This window comes from Tiliqua scincoides, chromosome 1, assembly GCF_035046505.1.
Source record: "Tiliqua scincoides isolate rTilSci1 chromosome 1, rTilSci1.hap2, whole genome shotgun sequence".
Lineage (NCBI taxonomy): Eukaryota > Metazoa > Chordata > Lepidosauria > Squamata > Scincidae > Tiliqua > Tiliqua scincoides.
In genome coordinates, this window is record NC_089821.1 from 179145048 (window position 1) to 179158496 (window position 13449).

General features: G+C 46.6%; 1 protein-coding gene across 4 annotated transcripts in view; it reads left to right on the plus strand.

Annotated features, from left to right (window-relative positions):
* The first annotated feature begins 1400 nt into the window (after window positions 1-1400).
* Window positions 1401-13449, plus strand: part of SENP6 (SUMO specific peptidase 6) — an 87030-nt gene continuing 74981 nt past the window's right edge. For 2 of the 4 annotated variants that reach the window (XM_066612450.1, XM_066612448.1), the window contains exon 1: window positions 1417-2016. In XM_066612450.1, coding sequence (XP_066468547.1) covers window positions 1968-2016 — 49 coding nt within the window. In that variant the 5' untranslated portion in view covers window positions 1417-1967. Of the gene's footprint in view, window positions 2017-13449 lie in introns of all 4 variants that reach the window. The other 2 variants (XM_066612452.1, XM_066612447.1) reach the window with 2 other exon arrangements.

Here is a 13449-nt window from a genome sequence, read left to right on the forward strand (position 1 = left end):
CATAATACCTGCATAACAGTGTTGACTACTCTGGTGCTGCCAGCAAATATGATGATGTCACCAAGTGTGGGTCAGCTGCAAGGCCTCTGTCCACCAGCAAGAGGTGAGTCAGTGAAGGGGGAAGGCAGTGGGAGGGACAGATGAGAGAGTGGGAAGTTTGGGGTGTTTCTGGGCAGGGGGGAGAAACTGGGGGCGGGCAGGAGGGGATTGATCCAATAGCAATGGTCAATGCTGGACCCTATCCCCTCCTTTTAAAACCTTTCTGCCCCTTTTCTCCCCACCCTCTTCCCGTCAGACATATGTCACCAAAAGAGGTGGAGTATGTATGAGGAGACCCATTACTGCTTGTACAGCCTGCCAGGAGGTAAGTGGGAATATTTCTACTTACCTCTTACAGGCTGCCTGAGAGCACCCTGCCCCACTACAGGATGCAGCATGCTGTGATTTGGCACAAATGCATTGGTGCTGATGGTGGCAGATAGATTGGGGACCTTGATTACTAAGTGCGCTCTGTGAAGGGATAAGATAACTTGCAAACTTCAGATGCAGAAGGAAGTTGCAGATCTTCTATCAACTATTGGGAAGGTGTGCAGATGTTCATCTTATTCTGTATATAATACATTGGTTACCAATTTCTGAGCACAATTCAAGCTCCCCATCTTGGGGAACAATAGTATTGGGGAACCCAGTGTGATATCCATAAATTGCATTTATATCACCAGAAACCCTCATTCATCTTTAGCTATGAAATGTATGATAAAGGCAAGACTGCTGCTGCCAGCCCTGATTCCACAAAAAGTGTGGGCTATATAAACAAACAAGTATATAGAGGCCTGGTGGAGTCAAAAGGTGTGTGTGCATGTGTGTGTGTGTATATATATATATATATATATATGCATGCACACACCTTATACACACACCTTTTTACTTAGTCAGGTCTCTATATATATTCATACATATATAAATGTAAAGTGTGCGTGTGTGCATGCATGCATGTGTATATATACATTTTAATATATATATATATATACATGCGCGCGTGCGCGCACTAATAACAACCTGAAAGAAAGGCAGCTGTGGAAGCTTTCCCAGGCAGCTTACACACCTTCTAAGGCTGCAGTCCTCTCCACACTTTCCTGGGAGTAAGCCCCATTGACTGTAATGGGACTTACCTCTGAGTAGACAGGCATAGGCTTGGGCTCTGAGCCTGCCATCTTGTCCACACTTCCCTGGGAGTAAGCCCCATTGCCTGTCATGGGAATGACTTCTGAGTAGACCTGCCTAGGCTTGGGCTCCAAGTTGCTTGTATGCAGCACTTTCGAAGTTCTTCTGCTGCTCCCCCCCTGCAGGTCCCAGTGCTGGGGGAGGGGGCGGCGAGCCCCACAGCCCAGCGCCGCTGCGGCCATCTTAGGCGCCGGGGCGGGGGCCAGGCAGAGGTGTTGTGTTGCGCTGTCACAAGCGAGCTGCGCCCTTCTGCTCTGCAGTTCGGGGCGGCCTCGGAGGCGGCGGCGCAGATGCCGAACTGCGGGCCCCCTTCAGCGCCAGCAGCACCGGCGACGAAGCGAGCTAGGCAGCCGCCCGCAGAGCAGCGCTGGGCCGCCCCCGCCCCCTCGCCCTGACCGCCCCCGCCCGGAGGCCGCGGAAGGAGGGAGCGAGCGAGGCAGCCCGTCAGCCTGCGCGACTGCCGCCGAGGCCGCCTTCTCGTGGCGGCGCCGGGCACGAGAAGGGACGCCGCCGCGCTGCAGGCCTCGCTGCGCTGCCGACCCGGAGGAGGCCCCGGGCGCCGCGCCGCCTCCCCCCGCGCCCCCTCAGCGCGAACCCGCCGAGGCGGGCGACAGGAAAGGCGGCTGAAGGCGCAGGCCGGGGTGGAAGGCCTAGCGCCGCGGCGGAGGCGCCTGGGCCGGGCAGACCCCGCTCCCCCTCGGCGCGATGGAGTGAGCGCGGAGCCGCGGGCGGGCTGAGGGAAGATGGCCGGTGGAGGAGTCGGAGGCGGCGGCGGGGGAGCCTTTCTGCACGGTCAGTCTGGGAGCGCCAGCCGGGCAGGGCGGCTCAGGGGGAGCCCCTCCGAGGCAGTGGCGCTTCCCTCCAGGCAGGCGCGGGCAGGACTGCAGCCTGTGTGGGGAAGGCGAAGGCCGCGGAACTCAGCGGCGCTTGCTTCCGAGTAGGGCTGTACACGCACACACACGAGTCGTGTGCAGGTAAAGGTCTGAAGCTGATGCGTTTAGAGGCTGGGGGGGCGGTAGATTGAGCCCCACTGCGGCGGGGAGATCTTCACCATTCATTTTCGGGGAGCTCTGTGGGGTGCGGGGCTGAGGGGTGAAGAAGGAGCGCTGTTTACCTGTCGCCTTTGTGGTGGGAAGGGGGCGAAGAAGATAGGTATGTTGGCGGGCTTAGAGCCCAAGCCTATGCATGTCTACTCAGAAGTAAGTCCTATTATAGTCAATGGGGCTTACTCCCAGGTAAGCGTGGATAGGATTTCAACCTGAGTGCACTCCTATGCGTGTTTACTTCGAAGTAAGTCCCATTATACTCAATGGGGTTTGCTCCCAGGTAAGTGTGGATAGGATTGCATCCTTATAGGGGTTTCAGAGGATTGGGAGGTGTGGCTATGCTTAACCAGCAAAGGTTAATGTGTAGGTAAAGGTTTGAAGCTGATTGAACAAGGCACTTTTGTACATTGCTGCTCCCTGTGGCCAGTTTCCTTTGGGCAGTGGCCTCCCTTCTTCTAGTCGTTCTAGACTTCTCTTTTTCTAGTTTTAAAAATATAAGTGAAATGCTATGAGGTGAGGGTTGAAGAGTAGACTGAGGGCCCAATCCTATCCAATTTTCCAGTGCTGGTGCAGCCATGCCGATGGGGTGTGTACTGCATCCTGTGGTGGGGAGACAGTCCCCAGAGGCCTCCTCAAGGTATGGGAACATTTGTTGCCTTACCTTGAGGCTGTATTGTGGCTGCACCAGTGCTGGAAAGTTGGATAGGATTGGGCCCTGAGAATGGTAAATCTTCAGGTGAGATAGTTACTGTCAGGGATTTTGGCCTCTTTCCCCCCTTTCCCGGTGTTGCAGATACGAAAGGTAAGGGAGTTATTTAAACCAGTCAGGTTTGTAAAAGAAAATATTTGTAGAATTATGTGTGAAAATTGCAAAAAAGGGCATAGCTGTCAGATGCTTGTACACTGCTCAAAACAATAAAGGGAACACTTAAACAACACATCTGAGATCTGAATGAAGAAAATATGCCTATTAAATGCTTTGTTCCTGACATAGTTGAATGTGCTGACAACAAAATCACACAACAATCATCAATGGAAATCACATTTATCAACCCATGGAGGTCTGGGGTTGGTGTCATACTCAAAATTGAAGTAGAAAAACACACTACAGGCTGATCCAACTTCGATGTAATGTCCATAAAGCAAGTCAAAATGAGGCTCAGTAGTGCGTGTGGCCTCCACATGCCTGTATGACCTCCCTACCACGCTTGGGCATGCTCCTGATGAGGTGGCGGATAGTCTCCTGAGGGATCGCCTCCCAGACCTGGACTAAAGCATCTGCCAACTCCTGGACAGTCTGTGGTGCAACGTGGCGCTGGTGGATGGAGCGAGACATGATGTCCCAGATGTGCTCAATTAGATTCAGGTCTGGGGAACAGGTGGGCCAGTCCATAGCATCAATGCCTTCATCTTGCAGGAACTGCTGACACACTCCAGCCACATGAGGTCTAGCATTGTCCTGCATTAGGAGGAACCCAGGGCCAACCGCACCAGCATATGGTCTCACAAGGGGTCTGAGGATCTCATCTCGGTACCTAATGGCAGTCAGGCTACGTCTGGCGAGCACGTGGAGGACTGTGCGGCCCCCTAAAGAAATGCCACCCCACACCATTACTGACCCACTGCCAAACCGGTCATGCTGGAGGATGTTGCAGGCAGCAGAACGTTCTCCCTGCCGTCTCCAGACTCTGTCACGTCTGTCACATGCTCAGTGTGAACCTGCTTTCATCTGTGAAGAGCACAGGGCGCCAGTGGCGAGGTTGCCAGTCTTGGTGTTCTCTGGCAAATGCCAAACGTCCTGCACGGTGTCGGGCTGTCAGCACAATCCCCACCTGTGAACGTCGGGCCCTCATACCACCCTCATGTTGTCTGTTTCTGACCGTTTGAGCAGACACATGCACATTTGTGGCCTGCTGGAGGTCATTTTGCAGGGCTCTGGCAGTGCTCCTCCTGTTCCTCCTGGCACGAAGGCGGAGGTAGCGGTCCTGATGCTGGGTTGTTGCCCTCCTACGGCCTCCTCCACGTCTCCTGGTGTACTGGCCTGTCTCCTGGTAGCACCTCCATGCTCTGGACACTACACTGATAGACACAGCAAACCTTCTTGCCACAGCTCACATTGATGTGCCATCCTGGATGAGCTGCACTACCTGAGCCACTTGTGTGGGTTGCAGACTCCGCCTCATGCTGCCACTAGAGTGACAGCACCGCCAGCATTCAAAGGTCACCCAAATATCAGCCAGAAAGCATAGGGACTTCGAAGTGGCCTGTGGTCACCACCTGCAGAACCACTCCTTTATTGGGGGTGTCTTGTTACTTGCCTATGATTTCCGCCTGTTGTCTACTCCATTTGTGCAACAGCATGTGAACTTGATTGTCAATCGGTGTGGCTTCCTAGGTGGACAGTTTGATTTCACAGAAGTGTGATTGACTTGGAGTGACATTGTGTTGTTTAAGTGTTCCCTTTATTGTTTTGAGCAGTGTATTTATAGCTCAGTTCTTTAAAGATATGTGCGCTTAATTCCAAAAAAATAAAACTTCTAGTCAGCCATGTAGATATTTGTAAGACAGCTTACAGCTACAACTTAGAACAGCCTGTCTATGTAAACTGCCTTGGATTAAAGTCTGAGGAGAAATCTGACGACCAAAGAAAGGCGGTATATAAATACCTGTATAAATAAATATATAAATATAAACTTAACATCCTGTGTTCCTATGCAGTGAAAGAGAAGCATACTTTCTTCATTGAAAAAATTACTTGGGGAGAAAGAGTTTCAAAAGATGTAGTGGGTCTTTTGTTTCAGCTCTGAATATTTTTTTTTTTTGTAACAACTTGCATTTATCCATCAGATGCCTAAATAATTACCCATTTTTAATATACTGTATTTGTTTCTTGAATTTGGTCAGTGAGGTTGCTTCATGATATCTCAAATTGTAAAATGAAGAATCTGCTCTGTGGGCAGGCTCATACGTTGCCCTTTTTCCTGCATAGAGATTTCTCTGTAGGAAGTCTTGGGTTGTATGATGAGCAAGGTAAATTGCCTTTCATTTCCCTGTTGTGGGTGCATTTGTTGAGCTGCCTATATTTGTACATGATACAGAAATACCATTTGCAGTGCTACTGGTACATTTCCATACACTATAATTATCTCCATGTACCTAACTGGAAAGTAATACTGAAAGCATCCACAATATATGTTTTGAACAATCAAATTTTGTAGTGCAGTGTTGGAAAAGGAGGGAGCTAGCCTGTGATGGAGCCTGTGATGAGCAGGAGGGAGTCCCATCAACAAAGCTTTGAGGTAAATGGGAAGCAAACAGGTTGAGTTAAGATACATGGGAGAGGAAGGTAAGTACAGCATACCCTCCTTATCCAGGAGGTTTGGTTCCACAACACCCCCCTCCCCCCAAGAGAAATTCAGCAGATGCTCAATTGCTGGTACAAAAGGCCTACTGGAAGTGAAAGAGAGAGGCAGGTTAGTGTGAGGCAAGGCTTAGCAGCTATTTTAAAAGAATTGGAGCAGCTACTGCCATTGAGGCTGCCATACTGAAGTGTAGAAGTCCCATCCGGCAGGAAGACAGAGCTGCCCACTGGTGCAATGGTGGTGAGGTGGTGGCAGCACTGCTTCTTCTGTCAGTGCCCTCCACTGTAGGAGTGGAGTTGCTGAAAAGAGCAGCCCAGCTGGCCACTCTTTGCTTTCTCTTTATGGCCAGCAGTGGAAGCAGGAGTGGACTGCTCTTTGCTGCAGCAGTGCTAATGAAGCGTAGGGCAGCAGCTCTAGGGACAGAGATGGTGCTGCCACCTGGTTGCCACCCTTCTGTCTGTAGTGCACTGCCTACCTGCCTTCTCCTTCTACTCCTCAGGTTGATGGCAGCTGCTCCAATCCATTTAAAATAGCAAGTGAGTCTTTCTTTGATCCGACTGCAGGGGCAGGTGGGCCAATCTATGGTTTGTTAGATCCATGAATGCCAAGGCTGTGAATGTGCACACTATACCAGTGTGTGTTTCATTTAACTAACTGAGGTTTAAAGGAAGGCACAGCAAAGAGATACATTGATTGTCAGAAGCTGAATCCTAGGGAGTTTATTCTGTAAAAACTTACAGGTTTCAGCTCTGCTGTAGCAGTTAACATACTGAAGTAAAACTGAGCCAGAAACCCAGACTAATCCCAAACCTGATGATTGAAAAGCTAGTATAAACTGAGAAGGGCAACAGTGCTGACTTGGCTAGAGAAGAAATGGTTTGTAAAGCAGCTTGGTGGTGAAAGCATTGAAGCTGAATGGGATATAGGCAGATGAATTGAACTTCTATGTGACTTGAGCAGTTGTTGAAAGAGACCAAGACATGAACCAAGCTTCTAAATCAAGCTTCCTAAATGAGGTAGAACTTGGTTTTCTAAATAAACATGCTGTAAAAGAATCTCAAAGAAGACCAAACAGTAATCAGCTATGAAGGTAGAAAGCCAATAGGAAAGTAGGTGCTTTATCAGTGTATTTTATAGACTTCATCTGTTGAACTCTCTGCCTGTTAAGCATAGCTTGTGGGTTTGTCCTTGGTGTGATAAGCTCTCAGGCACCCAACTGCTTTGTCTTCAAAGCATGATATTTCTATCATGCTCCTGAAAGTCACAGGCTACTTTGGCTTCAAAGTAGCTGACCTGGAAAAATGGAGAGAGTCAGGAGTATGTAGATATGACTTTCAGGAAAATGATAGAAATATCCTGCTTTTAGGCTGATGCTCTGTGGTTGTCATGGAGATGTAATTTTGGGGAAGAGGGAAATAATTCTTTAGAAGGGACTTGTTGATGGTTAAACTCATAGCTTCATATGCCAGGGTTGGCCCTCCAGGAATGGAGCACTACTAATAGTGGGCCATAGCATCATTAGGAATATGGAGAGATGAATTTGAACAGGCTTGTAGATTGCATCATGACTTGTCTGCTAGGTGTGAAGGCTGCAAATGTCATGCCTTCTCTGTAGAGACTGATAAGCAATACTGGGGAAAAGGCCGTGGTTGATGTGTTCATTGGTACTTGTGACATTGGAAGATGTAGTTGGGTAGCTCCTGGAAGCTGATTTTTGGTTGCTAGTTAGAATGCTGAAAGGCAGGACCTCCAAGTTAGTTTTTCAGAAAGGTATATATTCCACACGCAGGGTCAGTTAGTCATGCAGTGTGTGGATGAGATGGTGATATGGAGCTTGAATTTGTTCAGTGCTGGAGAGTTTTTTTGAGACTAGCTTAGCCTTTATCAAGGGGATAGGCTCCACTCGAACTGAAATAGAACCAGACTGCTGCCATTTAATAGCAAAAAGTTTGCAGTGCAGTGTTTAAACCAGTCCAGGGTGAAAATTGACAGGAGCAGCATTTGCTTTAGGTCAAATCATCCCTGAGGGATAAAGGTATACATGTTCTGGGTTATATAAAAAAGAGAGAGAGAGGGTGCAATTTAGAAATGAACATTCAGATGGACAGGCCAACTGATCAAAGAGAATAAAAGGTTACCAGGGGAAAGGCTTATGCCAGTAACATTTGGAAAAGTACACAAAAGTATATGTGTTTATATACTTTGGAATCACTTTGGAATTCTGGCAAATACCATAAATCTCCAAGCAAAGTTGAAAAAAACTGGAATGCTTGGTTTCAAAGGAGAATGTAGATCAGAAGTGTCAAACTTGTTTCATTGGGCCAAATAGCATTCACGGCCCCTGCTGAGAGCTGGAAGTGGTGTCATTAAACAGGAAGTAGTGTTATTAAGCAGGTGACCATCAGAAACAAGTACTTCGTTCTCACCTAGGAACTCATTAGCTGCAAAAGACAGAAGAGAAAATTATGCAAATCTTGATCAATCATAAAGTGACTACAGTCAGCAACTTGATGATGCCTCAAAGAAGGCAATTGCTACTCTGTGATGTATTAGATGTAGCTACTCTGTGATGTATTAGATGTGACAACCTCTTTATGGTTGGGGAAATATATTGGTAATGTGTATTACATTATGTTCTTAGTGCACATGTTTGAAGATTGTCCTCAAAGTTTTGTAATTTTAACCCTTAATCAGGACTGCTAACTGGTGATATGGCCACAATATTTGTTTATTATTATTTTTCAAAAGTGGTAATGACAAGAGTAGCTAGTAACTCTTCTTTAGAGGAAGAATTCCTGAAGCTCTCTGAAACCAGATAAGGCATTAAAAGAACTGGATCCACTGTGAGGAGAGAGGGAGTGTAGTCATGCCTCAGAACTCTGCCTTTCGGTTTTGTGAAGTCCATCTTAGTAGTTTGTTTCCTGGACCTCTAAAAGTCACTGTTGGGATGGGAGAGGAACTCAGTCCAGGGGGTGGAAACTCTGTAGTGATGTAGGAGTCTAATCAAGAATTTGAAAACATGGATTGGCTATTTTTTAAAATGAAAATATGGTACTTGTATGGAAATACAATCTTACTGAGATGGCAGTTTCATGTTGTTGTGTACTGTATGGTGAATGAGCTTACACCTTGTCAAATATGAGCTTCAATACATCAAGAGAAAAGGGCTAAAACTCTTTAGGTGTTCCTTTTCTCACCCATGGATGAAAACAAAGGAAGTGGGTCATGTGGTAGAGTTGCAGGATTCATAATGCAGGGTCTCCATGGAAATACATTTCCCATAATTTTGTTTTTTACTTAAAGTTTTTGTTCCAGTTTCTCTGCAGTGTGCAGCACAAAAAGGCTTAAAATAAAGCTAAACGTTATAGCAAGATTTAAAAGAAATGGGGTATAGCAGTAGCAGCGGCAAAAGTCAGAGGCTTGCATTCCTGAGCAGCACGTAAATAGCTCCGTGTCAAAATTCTCACAGAAAACATAAGAACAGCTCCACTGGATCAGGCCATAGGCCCATCTAGTCCAACTTCCTGTATCTCACAGCAGCCCCACCAAATGCCCCAGGGAGCACACCTGATAACAAGAGACCTGCATCCTGGTGCCCTCCCTTGCATCTGACATAGCCCATTTCTAAAATCAGGAGGTTGCACATACACATCATGGCTTGTAACCTGTAATCGATTTTTCCTCCAGAAACGTGTCCAATCCCCTTTTAAAGTCATCCAGGCCGTTTTGAGGGACAAGTTGCATATTTTAGTCAAGAGATCACCAAATTCATTCTTCAGTTCCTTAATAACTCTAGGGTGGATGCCATCAGGGCCATCAGAGAAGGTCTTAAGTGTCTAAAAGGAAAGTAGTGTTAAAACTATGTGGACCTCCAGTGAGAAGATGTTCCAAAGTGTCAGGGCCATCATAGAAAGTAGCTTGTTCCTAGTGGATAACTTTCATTTCTGAAGGCAAGGGTTTCGGATGTAGAATGAAGTGTTCTGGAAGATTCATATAGGATGGTGAAGGCAGTTTTTCAGATCCCAAGATAAGTAGTACTAGCAGTTTGAATGGGACCTGGAGACAAAGAGGTAACTAGTGCATATCACAGAATCAGGGTAGCATAGCCAAATTTCTACAAGATAGAGAAGGTGTACATTTCAGAGCTTATCAAGGATAATATTGAGCAGTATCTGTTGCACAGAAGTTCTCCTTCCAGAAAGTTATCATCCACATTCCTGCAACAATGGACTGGCTATTTTGAATTGACATGTAGATGCATAGACCTGATACTGCCATGACAGCACAAGTCATGACTCTTAAAATTTCTGTCAGGATCTGGATTTAGCTATCCTAATTCCTCGTGGTACCATCTCTTATCTGGTCACATTTCTTCCTGCTATTAGTGAACAGTCCCTCTTGTCTGTATACTTAGTAGTTTCATCCTAGTCCTCCTTTATATGTGTCATCTTCTTCCTTTAATTTTTCTTTCTTTAATTCTACCAACCATGTTTTGGTTAGGTTCCTTTTTTCAGACCTGCTGTGTCAACCTTATCTTCCCTATCTATCCTGTGACTTGGCCAGCTTCTCTATCATGCCTTTCTCTCTCCTCATAGCATACAACTCATCTTATTTTTAAACTGAGTGAAACTGCCTTAGGACCCCCCCTCCCCGATTAGTCTTTTAGTTCTCTGTCTGTTCTTCCTTTTCCTTCAAGGAAAGTAATCAGCTGACCCTTCGTATTTCTGTTTCTCAATTCATTATTACTGTGCACCCTTGCTTTATCCTTTTCCAGGGTTTCACAGATTTTTGTTATCTTTTGTAATCTAGCCCAGACTTGTAGCATCCAAGACCCCACGCTTCTCCTTCAACTCAATCTTACGCATACCTGCTTTGAAGTAAGTCCCAGTGAGTACATGTGATTGCACTAGAGCAGCAATTTTCAACCTTTTTCATCTGATGGCACACTGACAAGGCATTAAAATTGTCAAGGCACACCATCGGGTTTTTGATAATTGCCAAGGCACACCATGCTGCCAGTGGGGACTTCACATCCCTATTGGCCCTACTAATCAATGACCTTCCCTCAAATTCCTGTGGCACACCTGTGGACCACTCGGAGCACACCAGTGTGCCACGGCACAGTGGTTGAAAATGGCTGCACTAGAGTGTAGTGTCAGAAATGGAAATATCAGTAATGATGTTTTGGCAGTGCTGTTTTTTAAATTGCAATGAAAACTGTACAGTTCAACTCCAATATACAGTAAAAGGAACTCACATCAGAGATGGAAAATAAGTCTCCAAAGAGAATTCCATACTTTTCTCAAGGCAGTTCGTTCAACTACTTAATCTGCCTTCAGTAGTTAGATCCACTTTTTTGATATGTGTTTGAAGGTTAGGCTCCTACTTTTCTATGGTTACCTGGAGCAGTGAAGGTACCAAACTCTTCTTGGGAGTGCCTGACCCCTTGTAACTGCAATGATGTAGTCAGAATGCTTGTCTGAATCTGTAGTGTTACTGTATAAGGCTGACTTTTTGTTGATTTCCTTTGCTGTCTAACACTCATTGTTTCTACAGCTAGTTTGTTATGGGAAGGTATAGTAAAGTCTTGCAGACAAATTCTCTTTTTACTTAGGGAGAAATGTGCTAGTTCCAGCTCAGTCGAGCATAGGTTATGGAGCCTATAATTGGGAATATCTAATGGGCAGTTTATGCCATCATCTTCATGTGCTGTTATATGCACAGTGCTATGACCTGCATTTACCAGCATTTGCATGTTAATGTACAAATAACTTTTGGCAGTTTTTATGTTAGTCTTTTGTGATAATGTAGTAAGGTGATGTCTAAAAGGAAGAGGACACCTGTGATGATAGTGAGGTAGAAACAGCCCTGTTCCTACTTGGGATTGGTTCTTACATGTATTATCAGGGTGGTACAGTATAGTCTTTGTGCAGTTGCATCAGCTTGGTTTCACATGGAGCAGCTAATTTTCAAGCATTGTCTGCAATAAGTTCTGTGATATTCATGTGAAAGTAATTGGGTTTTCAAGCTTTATCTATGGTAAACACTAGGGTTGTGTTTGCTAGTAAATTAAGTCTGTCACAAAAATTTTCCCCTGTACACAAAAATAAATGCTTAAAAGCTCTAAGAATAATAATTATTTATTATTATTATTATTAACAGTGTTTATAATGTTAGAACCCCCCCCCCAACTTTCCTGAATCTTAACATGTTAAAATGCTACCTTTCAGACCACAACAATTGAAGAAAGCAAAGCAGAACTGATTGTGATTTTCATCCTGATTATTTTGGTGTTAGACTTTAAGTGACTACGGGTGCAATCCAAACTGCGCCCTATGCTGGCCCAAGTCCCTTGGGCCGGCCTAGGAGGGTTGCAAACGTGCCATAAAGCACATTCCGAGAAGCGCCGGCCTGAGGAGGCTGACCGTGCCGGCTTTGCCTCAACCGCTTGTGTCGGCCTGCCTGCGCCGATGGGCGACCCTGGGGGCAGGCGAGCGGGAGGCGGGGCTGGATCTGGCAGATAAGCTGGCTTCAAGTTATGCGGCTTCAAGCTGCTCCACTCTCCACCAGCGGTGGCGCAAGTCTGAGGAGACCCATTGTGACCAGCAGCCCTTACCCAGGGGTAAGGGGAAAAGTTTCCCCTTACCTCTGGCTGAGCCGCTTCTGGCCACAATCCTGCGCTGGATACAGTGCAAGCCTCCTGGCTTGCCTGTTTCAGCTCAGGTTAGGATTGCACCCTAAACTGTTTCAGGGTGTAATCCTAACTTGTGCTGGAAGCAGACAGACCGGTGGGCCTGTGCTGCGTTCAGTGCAAGTTTGGGGCCAAAAGCAGCACAGCCTGAGGCAAGAGGAAGCCCTTCCCCTTAACCCTTGTTGTACTGCAGCGACCCCAGTGGGTCTACTTGGATCTGTGCCCTCTGATGAGGAGGCACAGATCCGAGCAGCCCAGAGCCACGCCGTGCTGCCCGGGAATGGAATCAGGATCCGGCATAACTGCCAGATCCTGGCCTCACCGCCTGTCCTCCGCCGCCCCAAATGTCTCCCTCCCTGCCCTCCCTGCTACCCCCAGAACCCCTGCATCAGCCGGGCATGCTGACACAACTCATCTTTCCTCTGGGGCCCAGGTCAACGCGGGAAGGCTGGAGCACGTCCTTACTTGCTTCGGCCCAAGTGAATTTAGGTTTGCTCCCACAGTGGATAATATGAACACTGTAGAACAACAGTTGTAAATAGGTGATCAGTTGTATTTGTTTAATAGTTTTTGGTTTTCTCAGCTATCAGTGGACGAATGAAATTATTTGGGTGCATGCACACATCAGGAATTCTTCGCACCTGGCAGGTTCATAATTGTATCAAAACCAGTGAACTGGGGGAAAAAATATATGTAGGATATTCTTTCTCTTTAAGTGGCTATTGGAGCATATAATCTATAACTTCCTGGAAAGTGTTCTTTTCAAACAGTTTTTTTAAAGCCGTCAAGAATTTGTTGGTAGTGATGGGTGTATTCATTTTTGTAGTGTTGTTTCTGGCTTTGTTGACTTGAAATTTGAAATTGGCATAGTGCTATTACTGGAGTACTGGATTTGGGTTTGAGGGGTTTAGATTCTTTGTCTCTTAAAAAGCATTGCGGGCCCAGTCCCGTCCACCAGTGCAACCTCGAGGTAAAGGGACAAATGGTGCCTTGAGAAGCCTCCATAACTGTCTCCCCCCCCCCCCCGCAGGATGCAGTGTAATACCTCTTTGGCAAGGCTGCATTGACGCTGGAAAGTTGGATAGGATTGGACCCTCAATGGCCTGGTTCAAGTCGATCTTTCTTG